At 39.8% G+C, this 13,718-nt stretch overlaps 2 protein-coding genes across 42 annotated transcripts in view; both read right to left on the reverse strand.

Annotated features, from left to right (window-relative positions):
• Nucleotides 1-10,108, reverse strand: part of Neb (nebulin) — a 227,134-nt gene extending 217,026 nt beyond the window's left edge. For 37 of the 39 annotated variants that reach the window (XM_087209985.1, XM_087209983.1, XM_087209984.1 and 34 more), the window contains exons 1-4: nucleotides 8,547-8,637; nucleotides 7,783-7,866; nucleotides 7,302-7,366; nucleotides 3,893-3,934 (exon numbers count right to left, since the gene is read on the reverse strand). In XM_087209985.1, the coding sequence (XP_087066111.1) occupies nucleotides 3,893-3,934; nucleotides 7,302-7,337 (78 nt within the window). In that variant the 5' untranslated portion in view covers nucleotides 7,338-7,366; nucleotides 7,783-7,866; nucleotides 8,547-8,637. Of the gene's footprint in view, nucleotides 1-3,892; nucleotides 3,935-7,301; nucleotides 7,367-7,782; nucleotides 7,867-8,546; nucleotides 8,638-9,314; nucleotides 9,442-9,826; nucleotides 9,909-10,056 lie in introns of those variants that run through there. The other 2 variants (XM_087209962.1, XM_087209988.1) reach the window with 2 other exon arrangements.
• A 1,398-nt stretch (nucleotides 10,109-11,506) lies between these two features.
• Nucleotides 11,507-13,718, reverse strand: part of Arl5a (ARF like GTPase 5A) — a 101,511-nt gene continuing 99,299 nt past the window's right edge. For 2 of the 3 annotated variants that reach the window (XR_015450815.1, XM_087210003.1), the window contains one exon: nucleotides 11,714-13,365. Coding sequence is in view for 1 of the 3 variants with exons in the window: in XM_087210003.1 (XP_087066129.1) it covers nucleotides 12,642-13,220 (579 nt within the window). In the remaining 2 variants the exon portion in view is untranslated. Of the gene's footprint in view, nucleotides 11,689-11,713; nucleotides 13,366-13,718 lie in introns of those variants that run through there. The other variant, XR_015450816.1, reaches the window with a different exon arrangement.

Raw genomic sequence — 13,718 nt, forward strand, 5'->3', positions numbered from 1 at the left:
GAGCCCAATTAAACAACCTGATGCTGAACCTCAAGCTTCTAGAAAAAGAAGAGCAGGACAACCACAAAACTCATACAAGGGAGGAAATTATAAAGATCAGAGGAGAAATCAATTCAATGGGGACTAAGAGAATGATACAAAAAAATCAATGAAGCCAAGAGTTGCTTCTTCGAAAAAATTGACAAACCTTTAGCCAACCTTGTCAGAAAAAGGAAAGAAAAGGCCCAAATCCATGCAATTAGGAATGAAAAGGGTGAAATTACAACAGGCCCAACAGAAATCCAGAGGATCATCAATACCTACTTCCAGAACCTATACGCCAATAAGACGGACAACACAGAAGAAATGGACAGATTCCTAGATACATATGAATTACCAAAGTTGAATGAAGAAGACCTAAAAATTCTGAACAGCCCAATATCAACCAATGAAATTGAAAACATAATTAAAAACTTATCAACTAAGAAGAGCCCGGGCCCTGATGGCTTCACTGCAGAATTCTACAAGACATTTAGAGAGGAACTGCTGCCACTACTGTTTAAACTCTTCAGTGAAATTGAAAGGGAAGCAATGCTCCCAAATTCATTCCTGGAAGCAAGCATCACCTTTACCTCCAAAGCAGAGAAAGACCCAACTGAAAAAGAAAACTATAGGCCAATATCACTAATGAACATAGATGCAAAAATCCTTAATAAGATGCTGGCAAACAGAATTCAGAAGATCATCAAGAAGATCATACACCCTGATCAAGTGGGATTCATCCCAGGGATGAACGGATGGTTCAATATATGAAAATCAATCAATGTAATACACTGTATCAATTGAGCCAAGGACAAAAACCATATGATTATCTCCATAGATGCAGAAAAAGCATTTGACAAAATCCAACATGCATTTATGGTCAAAACCCTACAAAAAATTGGAATAGATGGTCTCTACCTCAAACTGATAGAAGCCATCTATGAAAAACCAACAGCCTATATCATATTAAACGGTCAAAAACTGAAATCCTTCACATTAAATCAGGAGCAAGACAAGGATGTCCACTATCACCACTCTTGTTCAATATAGTTCTGGAAACATTAGCCACAACAATTAGACAAGAGAAAGAAATACAAGGAATAAAGATAGGTAATGAAGAAGTCAAATTGTCCTTATTTGCAGATGACATGATACTCTACATAGAGGACCCCAAAAACTCCACCAAAAGTCTTCTAGACTTAATAACCAAATTCAGTCAAGTAGCTGGTTACAAGGTCAACACACAAAAATGAAAAGCTTTCCTCTACACCAATGACAGACTCACTGAGAGAGAAATAGGGCAAATAATTCCTTTCACAATAGCATCCAAAAAACCAAAATACCTAGGAATCAACCTAACGAAAGAAATCAAAGACCTCTTCTCTGAAAACTATGGCACTCTGAAAACACAGATTGAAGATGCTATCAGAAAATGGACAGACATCCCCTGCTCCTGGGTAGGAAGGATTAATAGAGTGAAAATGGCCATACAGTCAAAACTGCTATATAGATTCAATGCAATTCCAATTGAGATCCCAGCAGCATACTGCATAGACCTCGAGAAAACAATCCAAAAATTCATTTGGAACAAGAAGAGACCCAGAATAGCAAAAGCAATTCTAGGTAAGAGACATGGCAGGGGGTATCACAATCCCCAACCTGCAACTATACTACAAAGCTACTGTGATCAAAACAGCATGATACTGGCAAAGAAACAGATCTGAGGACCAGTGGAACAGATTAGAAGATGCAGAAACAATGCAAGACACACTCAGCCATCTCATCTTCGACAAAGGAGCCAAAAACCCTCACTGGAGGAAAGATAGCCTCTTTAATAAATGGTGCTGGAAAAATTGGGCTTCAACTTGCCAAAGATTAAAACTAGACCTGTATCTCTCACCATCCACTAAACTAAAATCAAAATGCATTAAAGATCTAAATATTAAAATAGAAACTCTGAACCAGTTGAAACAGAGGTTAGGTAGAACCCTTGAAGACATTGGTGTAGGAACAGATTTTATGAACAAAACCTCAGTTGCCCGTGAACTAGCACAAACAATCAACAAATGGGATCTCTTCTTATTAAAAGGCTTCTGCACAGCAAGAGAAACCACCAGCAGTGTGAAGAGACAACCCACCATGTGGGAAAAAATCTTCACCTGCTCTTCCTCAGACAAAGGTCTACTATCTCAAATCTATAAAGAACTTAAAAAGATCAGACCTCCCAAATTTAAAGACCCAATCCAAAAATAGGCATCTGAAATGAACAGACATTTCTCACACAAAGAAGTAGAAATAGCAAATAAATACAGGAAAATATGTTCAACATCACTGGTCATTCGAGAGATGCAAATGAAAACAACACTGAGATTCCACTTCACTCCAGAAAGAATGGCTGCTATCATGAAATCAACCAATAACAAATTCTGGAAGGGCTGTGGGAAAAGAGGAACCCTGCTCCACTGCTGGTGGGTGTAGACTGGTGCAAGCACTGTGGAAATCAGTATGGAGATACCTAAAAGAACTAGGACTGGAAGTCCCATTTGATCCTGCTATTCCACTGCTGGGGATCTTCCCCAAAGAATTAAAAGAATCATACCACAGTGATATATGTGTGCCCATGTTCATAGCAGTGCAGTTTGTAATAGCTAAAACTTGGAAACAGTCCAAATGCCCATCAACTGGAGACTGGATCAAGAAAATGTGGGTTTTTTATAAAATGGAGTACTACTCAGCCATAAAAAATGAGAAATTTGAGACATTTATAGCTAAGTGGATGCACATTGAGGTGATACTCTTAAGTGAAATAAATAGGACACACATGAGTAAATACTGAATAGTTTCTCTGGTGTGTGAAACTGAAAGTGTAAATAAGGACTAAATGTATAATAGGTAATGTGAAATAGGAAGAAAAGGGGCAAAGGGGAAGGAAGTGGGAGGGCTAGGGGAAAGGATAGAAGGGAATGGGATTAATATGAGAAAATGGAAAAATAGGAACAAAATCTTTGTAAATAGGGAGGAATGGAGGGGTTGAAGGGAGGGCTGGGCAAGGGTGAAAAATAAGAACCAAGAGAGACTATGTAAAGGTGCAAATTGCCAATGATGAATGTCATTATATTGTATACCTAAAATGCACCAATGTTTAGAATGAATAATTGATAATGTAAAATAGGAAGAAACGGTCCAAAGGGGTAGGGGTAGTGGGAGGCACAGGGGAAAGGAAAGAAGGGAAAGGAAAAATGATGAGAAATGGAAAAAATGGAAATAAAGTCTTTGTAAATAGGGAAGGATGGAGGGTATGAAGGGAGGGCTAGGAATGGGGAAAAAATAAGAACCAAGATGCCTTATGTAAAGGTACAATTCCCAATGAGAAATGTAATTGTGTTATATACCTACAATGTACCAATAAAAGAATAAAAAAAAAAAAAGAATTCATAATGTGCCAAAATCTGAGTTGCATTTCGCTGATCAGGCAAAAAAGTCTTGGAAGCACTGTCCCTGGTGGCAGAGACTGTACCCCACGGATTACAGCACTGCACAGTGAAATTGCTGGTCCCCATGCCATTCATGCTAGTCACCAATGCCTGCCCTCGTTACAGTTGCAAATTACCCTAATTAGCAACACACACACACACACACTATATCACATGAGCAATGGGGGAAAACATGCCCTGCCAGCTTAGATAGCAAAAATAGTGAAACAACCTGTCAAACAGGTAACATTTGCTCTTTTAACACAAGCATCTGGGCACAGATGATTCTTCCTCAGATGCTCCTTTGCCATTTTTGTGGCTCTAGGAGTCTGAGAGAGGAGCAGTTTCCTCTTGCTCTAACTAGAACACAGTTTGTGCAGGTATGGGCAGGACCTTACCTCTCCTGGTACCTCTTCATACACTGTCTCCTCTGTGTAGTACTATAAATAGAACACACGGGCATCACCATGAGAACAGAAGCAGAAAGTGCCTTCCCTCAGCCTCAGCTCTACCCTTAGGAGCTTTCACCAGCTCAGCTGGTTTACAGTATCTGTCAAAGTAGGTGAGAGAGCCTTTCCTATTTGGAGACCTGTATCCCCTTGTGAAGCTTTAGGAAAGCTAAAGTGAATGTCATCAGACTCAACAAAAACATGCAGTGTGATGAGCCAGGTGACTGAGGCTGGTTTATATACAGGGCAAGCTATTTTCCTGGGACAAGTAATATTTTTTTCTTACAGTACCCAAGATAGAATTTCCTTAGAAAAGAGTACAATAACAATATCTTGAGTGTGTGGTTTGGGCAAAAAGCAACTATGATAAAACTCACTCTTTACTATCAATAATACAAAAAAAATCCTGAGGATGAATAATTTTTATTGGGTTTTATTATGGAAGTAATAAGATCTAAAATCCTATCCACATCTCAATTATTCCTGTATCCCTCTGGTTACTAAGCAGTAAGTTTTTTCTGGAGTGACAGATGACTCCTTTTCAATAGTGCAATGGTCCTAAACAGGCTGCTATGACAACTTGTAAATGCCAGGGGAAGAAAGGAAAAATGTGTGTTCTCAACACAAAATGTGGGCAAGGCAGGCTGCAGCTCGCTCCTAATGACTGTGAGGTGCTTGCAGTCTGGATCTGAAACTGAGTCTACTTTTATTCTATTTATGACATCACTAGCAATAAATAGATGCAGATAAGAACTGGCTGACATTTTGTTTGAGATGTGTAAGGAGAGTGGAATCCTGCCCCAGCTTCACCCAACTCTGCTGGGCAAACAGAAGGGAAGACTCATTGAAGCCAAGGCACAGAAGGAAAAGAATAAAAAGGGATAAAACCTACTTGGCTCATTTTCTCAGTCGAGAAAATTCATAAAATTTTATGCCTCATTTCTCTTATTTCTGACACCAAAGCATGTGTGTGTTGGGGGGTAGCAGGGGAAACACTGAACACTGGTAAATTTTCCCGAGTGGCTTCCTTTCTTCTGCCCTTGCTTCAATGAACTTGTATCAAAATATTTAGCCACTGTCCATGGGCCACTTTCTCTATTCCACCCATGACAACAGTTGTATAAAACTTACCTACTATCCATCAGACTCGTGTTTTCTTTGTTCTTGGGCTATTTTTAAAACTTAAAATATATATATTTTTTACATATCCTTACATATAGTATCAGGAATCACATGGACAGGACAGAGAATCATTCTTTCACACTTGTGACTTCAGCACAAAAGAAATGCCATTTGAACCCTTTAAAACTACTATTTGATGCTGATGCCACTTGGAGCCATTCTTATGGTCACACAAAACATCAATGACTTGAAAAGAAATATTAAAGTAAAGTGAATGAGTCCAAGTATTTTGGATTTTCTTAACCTCCAAGTATAAAAGCAGCTCTTTGGAAGCCAGTCCATTTTACCTTTGTTGGGCTTTCACAATTGGTAAATACATCTTAGAAATAAGCTTACAAAGAAAAAAAGGAACATCAACCAAATGGTTGGCATTAAGTTGTATGCCAAATCTCACTTCATTTTTTTTTAGATCTATCCTAATTAGATAGTGCATCTTTGCTTCTTTTTCTCTTTCCAAGTTTAAGTTTAAATAGACAGTGACAGTAAAATTTTATTTCAGATGTCCAAGATCCCTAGGAGATATATTTTTAAACCTAGTTCCTGTTTTTTGAACTCTTTTCTGAACAATTTTCTTGAATCTGCTACCCTTCCATTCTCATGATCTGTTTCAAGACCAAAGAGTCCTCAGTTCAACACTTTCTGGCAGGCAGTCTATTCGTTTAGCACCTGCTGGTCAGACTCAGAAGCAGTAATGAGAACAAAATGGTGAGGATGGGTTGCCTAAAAATAGCCCCTTCCATTTTTATGACTAGTTAAATCAATCAAGTCTAGCACTAAGGACAATTTCCAGTGACAAATGGACACAATTATTTTAAGAAAGATGAGGAATGTCTAAGTTGGAGGCTAAAAAATGTTCTCGACACTATCACCATAGGAAGATAATTTAATTTATAATTGTGTTAGTGTTGGATAGTGATAATTCTGACCCTTAGGGACACACACAAAATGTACACTAGTGATAATACTGACCATGGAGGAGGGGACCGTTTGTGTGTAACCCAGAGAGGTTACATAACTACACTGTATGAGATCCCTTCTGGTTTTTTACATATATTCTTCAGTAATAAAGGTGACCTTATTTATGGAATAAAAGTTTTCTACGTCCAAATATAGACTGGTTGCTAAAATAATTTTCTAAAGACAAATTTTGGTATTTTCAGCTGGTCAGTTTTGAGTAGCTCTTATAATTAATTTCAGTCTTATTAAAATGCACACATTTTAAAAACTGCCTCCAAGGGCCACAGGCACTTGGAGAGTCTCACATATCTATATTATCACCACCAACTGGAAAGCAGTACGCGCTTTCAGACTCTCAGGAGTGCATTTATGTGGATAAGAGCCCCGGGCCTGATTTTAGTTCTAGAAGGTGGGAGTAAGAGCTGGTGAGCAAACTCCATGATACGGTCAAAATGAAACTATATAAAATATAAAATAAGTAATTAATAACTATTGAATGCATCAGCTCCCCCACCAATAATGCAGAGGAAATTCTTCAAGATACCTGCTGTCTTTGTTCCTATTAAAGATTCAGAAGCAAAAGTTAGTCTTATTGATTTGGGTAAATATGATGGTGTTGATGGGAAGGTGGCTCCATCTGTCGCTTGTGACCTTCATGAGTGTACTTACATGTTTTTATATTCATGGACATGTGTGCCCATATACATATACATATATACATACATAAAGACCCATACATACAATTGTTCTGAATATAGAACCTACACTGACCTATAGATAATTCACTAGTGGAAGCAAAGAGTAAGGAATAACTCCCTTTCCCCTATTATTGTGCAGAAACTCAGAAACAGTTCAGGTTTCAGTTCTCAGAAATTTGTCTTCCTCACCTCTGTCCCTTTGATCATTGGTGTTGGGAGGTAGGAAATAAAGCAGTTTTAGAAGAAAAAGTAAAAACTGCCTGTACTTCACACTTTGGTGGTTTTTGTTTTTGAGAGTTTAAAGAAAAGCAAAAATATGAAACAGTGATATTTCCTTTCAATTCTAAGCCACACATAATTATTGTGAAACTGAACGTAAAGTATTTCTTTCTTAAGATTTAATGACTCTGTAAAGTTATAATAGACAATGTATTTTTTTAAATGATTGAGTCACCTACACAGCTCTGATTGTCACTACAAAAAATACTTCACTGTCAGAGTTGATTTTTAAAAAATCTTACCTCCACCACCTCCTCATATTCTTCGTCATCCGCCATTTTCCCAGAGTAGTAGTGGCACCTACAAACTTTCCATATTCCATACAAATGAAAATACATTAGAATCTATCCTCAGGACAGAAATGATCTTATAGCAAAATAGAATTTAAAACCACTCTGGTCTACATAATCACTGATTCCCTCAGAAACACGTTGAGTATTGCTACTTCTATGAGATCAGTTTAGTTAAAGCTATAAAAGGAAGTTGAGGTGAACGAATGAAAGAGTTTGGACTCAAGGAACAGAGAATTTTAATTTCCAAACACTCGGAGAGAAAACATTTTCAAAGCAAAATTTTTAGTGAAAGAATCTTCCCTCCTATCACCCAAATTCTAGGAAGGCTCATTTAGTTTTAAATATAGCTCTAGTATACTCCATATAGCTCACATTTCATATTAGACAAAAAAAAAATCTGTCAATAAAATTTAAAAGAAAAAATAGAAACCTCAAGGCGATGCGGTTATTCTCTTTCGGAAAACCATTGGTTTATTTAGATTTTTTTCTTTTCTTTCTGTAGCTCTTGTCAACCCTGAAAGACAACAAAGTTTTAAAGTATTAGTTGAAGTATATATAAGATTGTAGGTCTCACCAGGGCAACGCAAGGTCCCAAGTTCGATCCCTGGTACAAAAAAAAAAAAAAAAAAATTGTAAGTCTTTGGCCTAAGCTTCTAATTCAGGAACTAAGGAAAAGATCTCTCCAGGCCTTTGCAGTTTGATGCCAGCAAGTAAGACTCCCCACATAAGAGGATGATGGCTTGGAGCAGCTGCCCCTTTGCCCAAAGACGCTTGCTGTGTAAACCAATACCCTACAGTGGCTGGTTTTGTTAAGCTAGCAAAACTGCCACTCCTTCTGAGGCAAATGAAGTCCAGTAGAACAGGATAAATATAGGAATATGGAACATAGATCTTTTTTCAAACTAAGATATTTAGGAAAAAACTTTACCAAAAAAATGGAAAAAAACCTTGTTACACAGAGTGCCAACTTGACAAAGCCATAAACTCATTAGTGTAGGACTTGACTCTAATCAGAAACTCTACATGACAGATATTAATAGGGCATTTGTAGGGCACTGGGGTAACAGTCTTTGCTACTGCATTACTGTCACTATTTTCCCAGTTAGGACCCCAAATTTTGAAAAAATACCTCAAAAGAAGTTGTGGAACATCTAGTGAAAGAACACTACAGAAGAAGACATGAACTGGACTTACCTTTAAGTTATCAAATAAATCTCCTCTCAGCAGCAAATCCTTTCCCAACTCTCCCCTCCTGAGAACACCAGGCAAAAGCCAGCTTGGTGCCTGCACTGGGAATTATCATGTGGCAAGAGCAGCCAATCAGATTTTGAGTTGCTCAAATTTCAGAAGCTAAATATACTGAGTGATCTTCTGAAAACCACCTGTTCATCAGTTCCACTAAAGGATAAAGGGTAACAAATTGCTTGCTTAGAGCTATTAAAATGTAGTGGAATTTTACCTAATTTCCAATCTCTGAGGGTCAAATTTAGGTTTCATTTTTCATTTACTGCAGTCTCACTCAATATCCTCTCATGGAAAAGAATTTAGAGAAAACAGCATGGCTGTAGGGTCCTTTGACCCTTCCACAGCTGCTTTCTTCATACCATTTGTCCATTCTTAGTGGAGGTAAACATACTCACCCTGGTCATGCTCACCAGGTAAGCTACAAACAAGTTACTGTTGTTGATGTTAGAAATAGAAGAATGATATTCCAGAGAACACCAAATTGTCCAGGAGCAGTTAGTTTTTTTAAATGTAATGAATGAAATTAAAGGAAAAATTATTTATGGAGATGCTAGATAAGCTATCTACAGAATGGCACTAGAAAGATTAGGCCCTCTTCTTGCTCCATTACTACACCAAGGAGTATGGCCACATCTATTCATTACCTTCTCCCTCCCCAGGTCCAGCCAGCTGTTAGGTAGACCAAGCCTCTCTGATGTATCAGGGTTGCTTATTTACCATTAACTTATGGCACCCGGCTCCTGGAAGCAAAATGTGGATGAAGGCCCCAAAAGTCTTCATTGCTAAACAGCAACAGAAAAACAGGAATAAGTTACTACTATAGTGGGAGAAAATAATATGCTATTGGGCAAATCAGAGTGTAAGGCATTTACTTTGTAAAAATCATCTAACAATGTTCTTAAAATTTACACTTTTATTTTGCTCCTGAACTTTTTAAAAATTTTAAAATCTAATTCTGTCTCTGTGTCCTTACATATAACATGGATCTGATGAGGTCTTACAGCACAGAGTATTGCTATTTTTCTGGGTTGCTCCTGAATGGAGGCAAAAACCCATGAGCCATTCATATCTGGATATAGATTGGAAACTAAACCGATTATAATATGCATAGTTTTTTAAGTTAAATGTTAGGAAGTAATCTCATAAAATATTTCTTTCTCTTCCCCTTCCATGATTCATCTGGTGGTAAATAACATTTAACACCATTTTGTCATGGTAACTAATCATACCTGTTTGTCTTGTATGTTCTCACAGTTCTTATGGCCAAGGAGAATCTATGTAATATAAGATCATTCACTTGGTAGATGTAAACTAGATATCGGAACAAAATTATGTAAAGTAAATAATAAGCATAGCCCTTCTCAAAGGTAGTCAATGTTACATTTCACATATTTTAAAAAGGAATATTAACATAAATCATAATAAAATCATAAAGGAAACATAAATTTCCTTTTCTCACATTTTTTCTTTTCCCTTCTTTCCCTTCCCCTACTGACGGAGCCCGCCGTCACTTGTCGAGCAGCACCTGAATGGGGGAGTGAGGATGAAGAAAAAGAAAGATGCAGAGACAGAGTCGGGAGCCTCTCCGAGAGCCTGCCGCCGCTTTTTTATTCTCCTCCCCTTTTTATCACAGGTGAGCTTGGTTATCAATCATGACCCTCATCCAGAGACACCTGCTTCCTTGTTCTCTAATTCTTTGGAAATTCCCCACCCTCATGGGCTTTCTTGTTTCTCGGGTTTACAAAACGTTCATCATGTTCCAGGACAATTACTGAAGGTAAACATCTAATTCGGCAAGGACGCGGTTCCTCGTCACATAGTCTCCTTGCTCTATACAATGGAGGGTAAGATTTAACATAGAGCCTCTATGGCTAACACTGCTCTCCACATCTCCCCATTTTATGTATTATGATCAAGGTCCCTTGATCATGCAGATAGGCTGTGCCTGGCTCAGGTGAGGAATATAAAGAAATCCCTTACCCGTCATGGAGTCAAGAGCATCACAGTACTCTTGCTCTGTCTTAGGTTGGTGATTTCCTGTATTCCTCTTACCCGTCATTGACTACCAGCCTCTGCAGGGAATGACACCATGGGTTTAGGCAGTGTAGCATGTAATTGTAGACCATGAATACTTCCAGCCATCCTCATTAAAGAATGCATAAACATCTGCAGTAGCGCCAGAAGGAAGGATCATGCATCTAAGAGGCGGCCCTCCTCCAATAATTACTGTGGAAATGAGTTACCGCGTAAATGCAGATGTAGATGGCAGAACTTTTCTAATTTGTTCGATAAAATCCTGTGCAGCCTGGGCTGCATCAAATTCCAGGGGTTCTGCATCTTGGAGACCTATAATATCCAAATCTAAAAACACATTCGCAAAACCATTATCTGATTTTCTGTTCGGGTGACAATTGCTTATTTGACAATTGAAGTAAATTACATTATAATAATCATAATCTTTCTGAACACTAATATTTCCTACAAGCAATACCTAAGAGTGCATGACATATGCAGTGACATTTCTTTTGGGATGACAAGAATTTTCAGACCAGTCCAAAACATAAGTATCAAGCCCAGTAATATTATATCTCACAGGGGCATCTGCCACACATCTCTTCCATGGAATAGTCTTATTGGAGCATTAAAAGTCGGAGGCACTATACCAGTGGTCTCTATATCCACAGGTAGATGTAGATGGACTCCAGTGATCCCGCCTTTGCATTGATCTACCTGCCTTCCTGCCAGGGTGCAAGTGCTCAGTCTTACACAATCAGTTCTGTTGATTTTGGAGAAACATATGGGGGTTCCGGTTTCTGATCCCGTATAGTTGAACAATCGGACCTCGTTCTTGTCAGGTGCCGCCAGCTCACCCAACAGCCTGGTATTGTTCACCCATACCATTACTTCTCCATTTTTTCAGCTCGTTGGATGTACAACAGGTGGATCAGGTACATAAGTCCAATAAACCTTCTCATTAAGCGTCATCGTTAGATTTACCAGCAGGACAGTTGTCGGGATCATCCTAAGGGGCAGGAGAATTTCCTGCAAAACGGACCCATCTTTCAGGCAGCCACCTGGCACCTTCAGCGTCCTGCGGGAAAACACAAACGTGCCCTCGTCCCCATATCAATACCGGGTCGGGGCCACTCCATACACCCGTGAGGGGATCTTTCCACCTCACTTGAGCATATGATGATTTAGTTTTAGGATGCCACAGCCGTTCTGCTGCAGTCGATCCATAAGCATCCACAATCAAAAAGTTCAGGATGAAGAGAGCATGATGTAAATAATTCTGTGGGGATAAAGGGTATAACTCCCCCTTTTTTATTTTTTGCAATTGATTTTTTAGAGCACCATGGGCTCTTTCCACAATCCCTTGGCCTTGTGGGTTATAAGGAATACCTGTCTTATGGGCGATACCCATCTGTAATCAATATCCTTTCTATTAGCCTGATTTATTTCAGCTGTTCTCTGACACTGCTTGGAAAATTCTGTTTTCCAAAGGAGGTAATCTCCCCCAGACAGGCATGCCTTAGCAAGCTGTTTCCAATCTCCGGGAGGCAGCGCCTCCGTGCTTAACGATTCTAACATAGCCTGAGTAAAAGGTGCGGTAGGGCCATATTGTGCACATGCCATTTTTAACTCTTTGAGTTGTTTAAAAGATATCGGCCGATGGATTCTGACCATATTCCCTTGAGCGTCAGCTTCCTCAAATACTGGACAAGCTAAATGAAAGCCCTGGGTATCTTCCCCTCTGTCAACAGCATTTTGCAGGGTAGCTTGTAAAGGTGACAGAGACTGAGAATTGACAGACAAAGGCCTGGGTCCTGGGGGATGTTTAATCATGGCTATAAGAGGGTCAGTTTTTTTCATTAATCTTGGACCTGCAACCGGCAGGGGATCAAGACCAGCGATTATACTAGGAACTATGTCTCCCTCGCCCTGAGTCTTCTGGTCTTCTCTTCCACCATTAAGCCTGTCTGCCACTGCTGACAAAGAGACTCCAATCTCTTTTCCAACCTAGTAATCCTTTCAGTCATGTCCTCATTCGCTGGCTGTCTGGATTTTTCGGTTTTCCTGGCCACGGCTACAATGGGGGGGGCAGTCCTCATTGTTATACCTAGCAGCCTCTTCTTCCAAATCATCAGCATCTCCCGGGTTTAGGGGTCCCTCATCTGGAAAAAGACCCTTCCTTAGTGCAGGCTCCGCATCAGCATACACTGGCGGAGCAGATGGCTCAGTTCCACTTTCTATAGGAGGCGGAGGGACAAGCTCGGGAACACCAGCCTTGTCGGGCTCCTCCAAGGAGGGACTTGAGGAGGGTCCTTCAGCCCTCTCGCCCTCATGCCGAGGATTCAAACTATCTCTAATTAAAGCCCATAAACTAAAAGCATCTATAGGGACTTTAGTGGCTCCATGACCATCGTAATAGTCCTGAAGTCGCCTTCCCACCTTATTCCACACTTCTAAATCTACTGTGCCTTCTTCAGGGAACCAAGGACAAACTTTCTCTACAAATTCTAAAAAATTACATAATTGTTGATGCCCTACCTTTGCTCCACGAGCGCGAAGCATATTTTTAAGCATATGTACAAAAAGCATTTGGCTATTACCATTACCCATCTTGTTACTCCCGAGTGCATTCACCGCCCTTAATTTACTTATCCGAGCTCACGATCCGCGGTGTCCTTCACTATGGTCCCCCGTATTCAGGTCCCTGTTCGGGCGCCACCCGTGACGGAGCCCGCCGTCACTTGTCGAGCAGCACCTGAATGGGGGAGTGAGGATGAAGAAAAAGAAAGATGCAGAGACAGAGTCGGGAGCCTCTCCGAGAGACTGCCGGCCCCGTTTATTTTTCTCCTCCCCTTTATATCACAGGTGAGCTTGGTTATCAATCATGACCCTCATCCAGAGACACCGGCTTCCTTGTTCTCTAATTCTTTGGGAATTCCCCACCCTCATGGGCTTTCTTGTTTCTCGGGTTTACAAAACGTTCATCATGTTCCAGGACAATTTCTGAAGGTAAACATCTAATTCAGCAAGGACGCGGTTCCTCGTCACATAGTCTCCTTGCTCTATACAATGGAGGGTAAGATTTAACGTGGAGCCTCTATGGCTAAC

The sequence above is a fragment of the Heterocephalus glaber genome, unplaced genomic scaffold (assembly GCF_053883595.1).
Source record: "Heterocephalus glaber isolate CG9 unplaced genomic scaffold, H.glaber_assembly_v1.0 deba00001097, whole genome shotgun sequence".
Lineage (NCBI taxonomy): Eukaryota > Metazoa > Chordata > Mammalia > Rodentia > Bathyergidae > Heterocephalus > Heterocephalus glaber.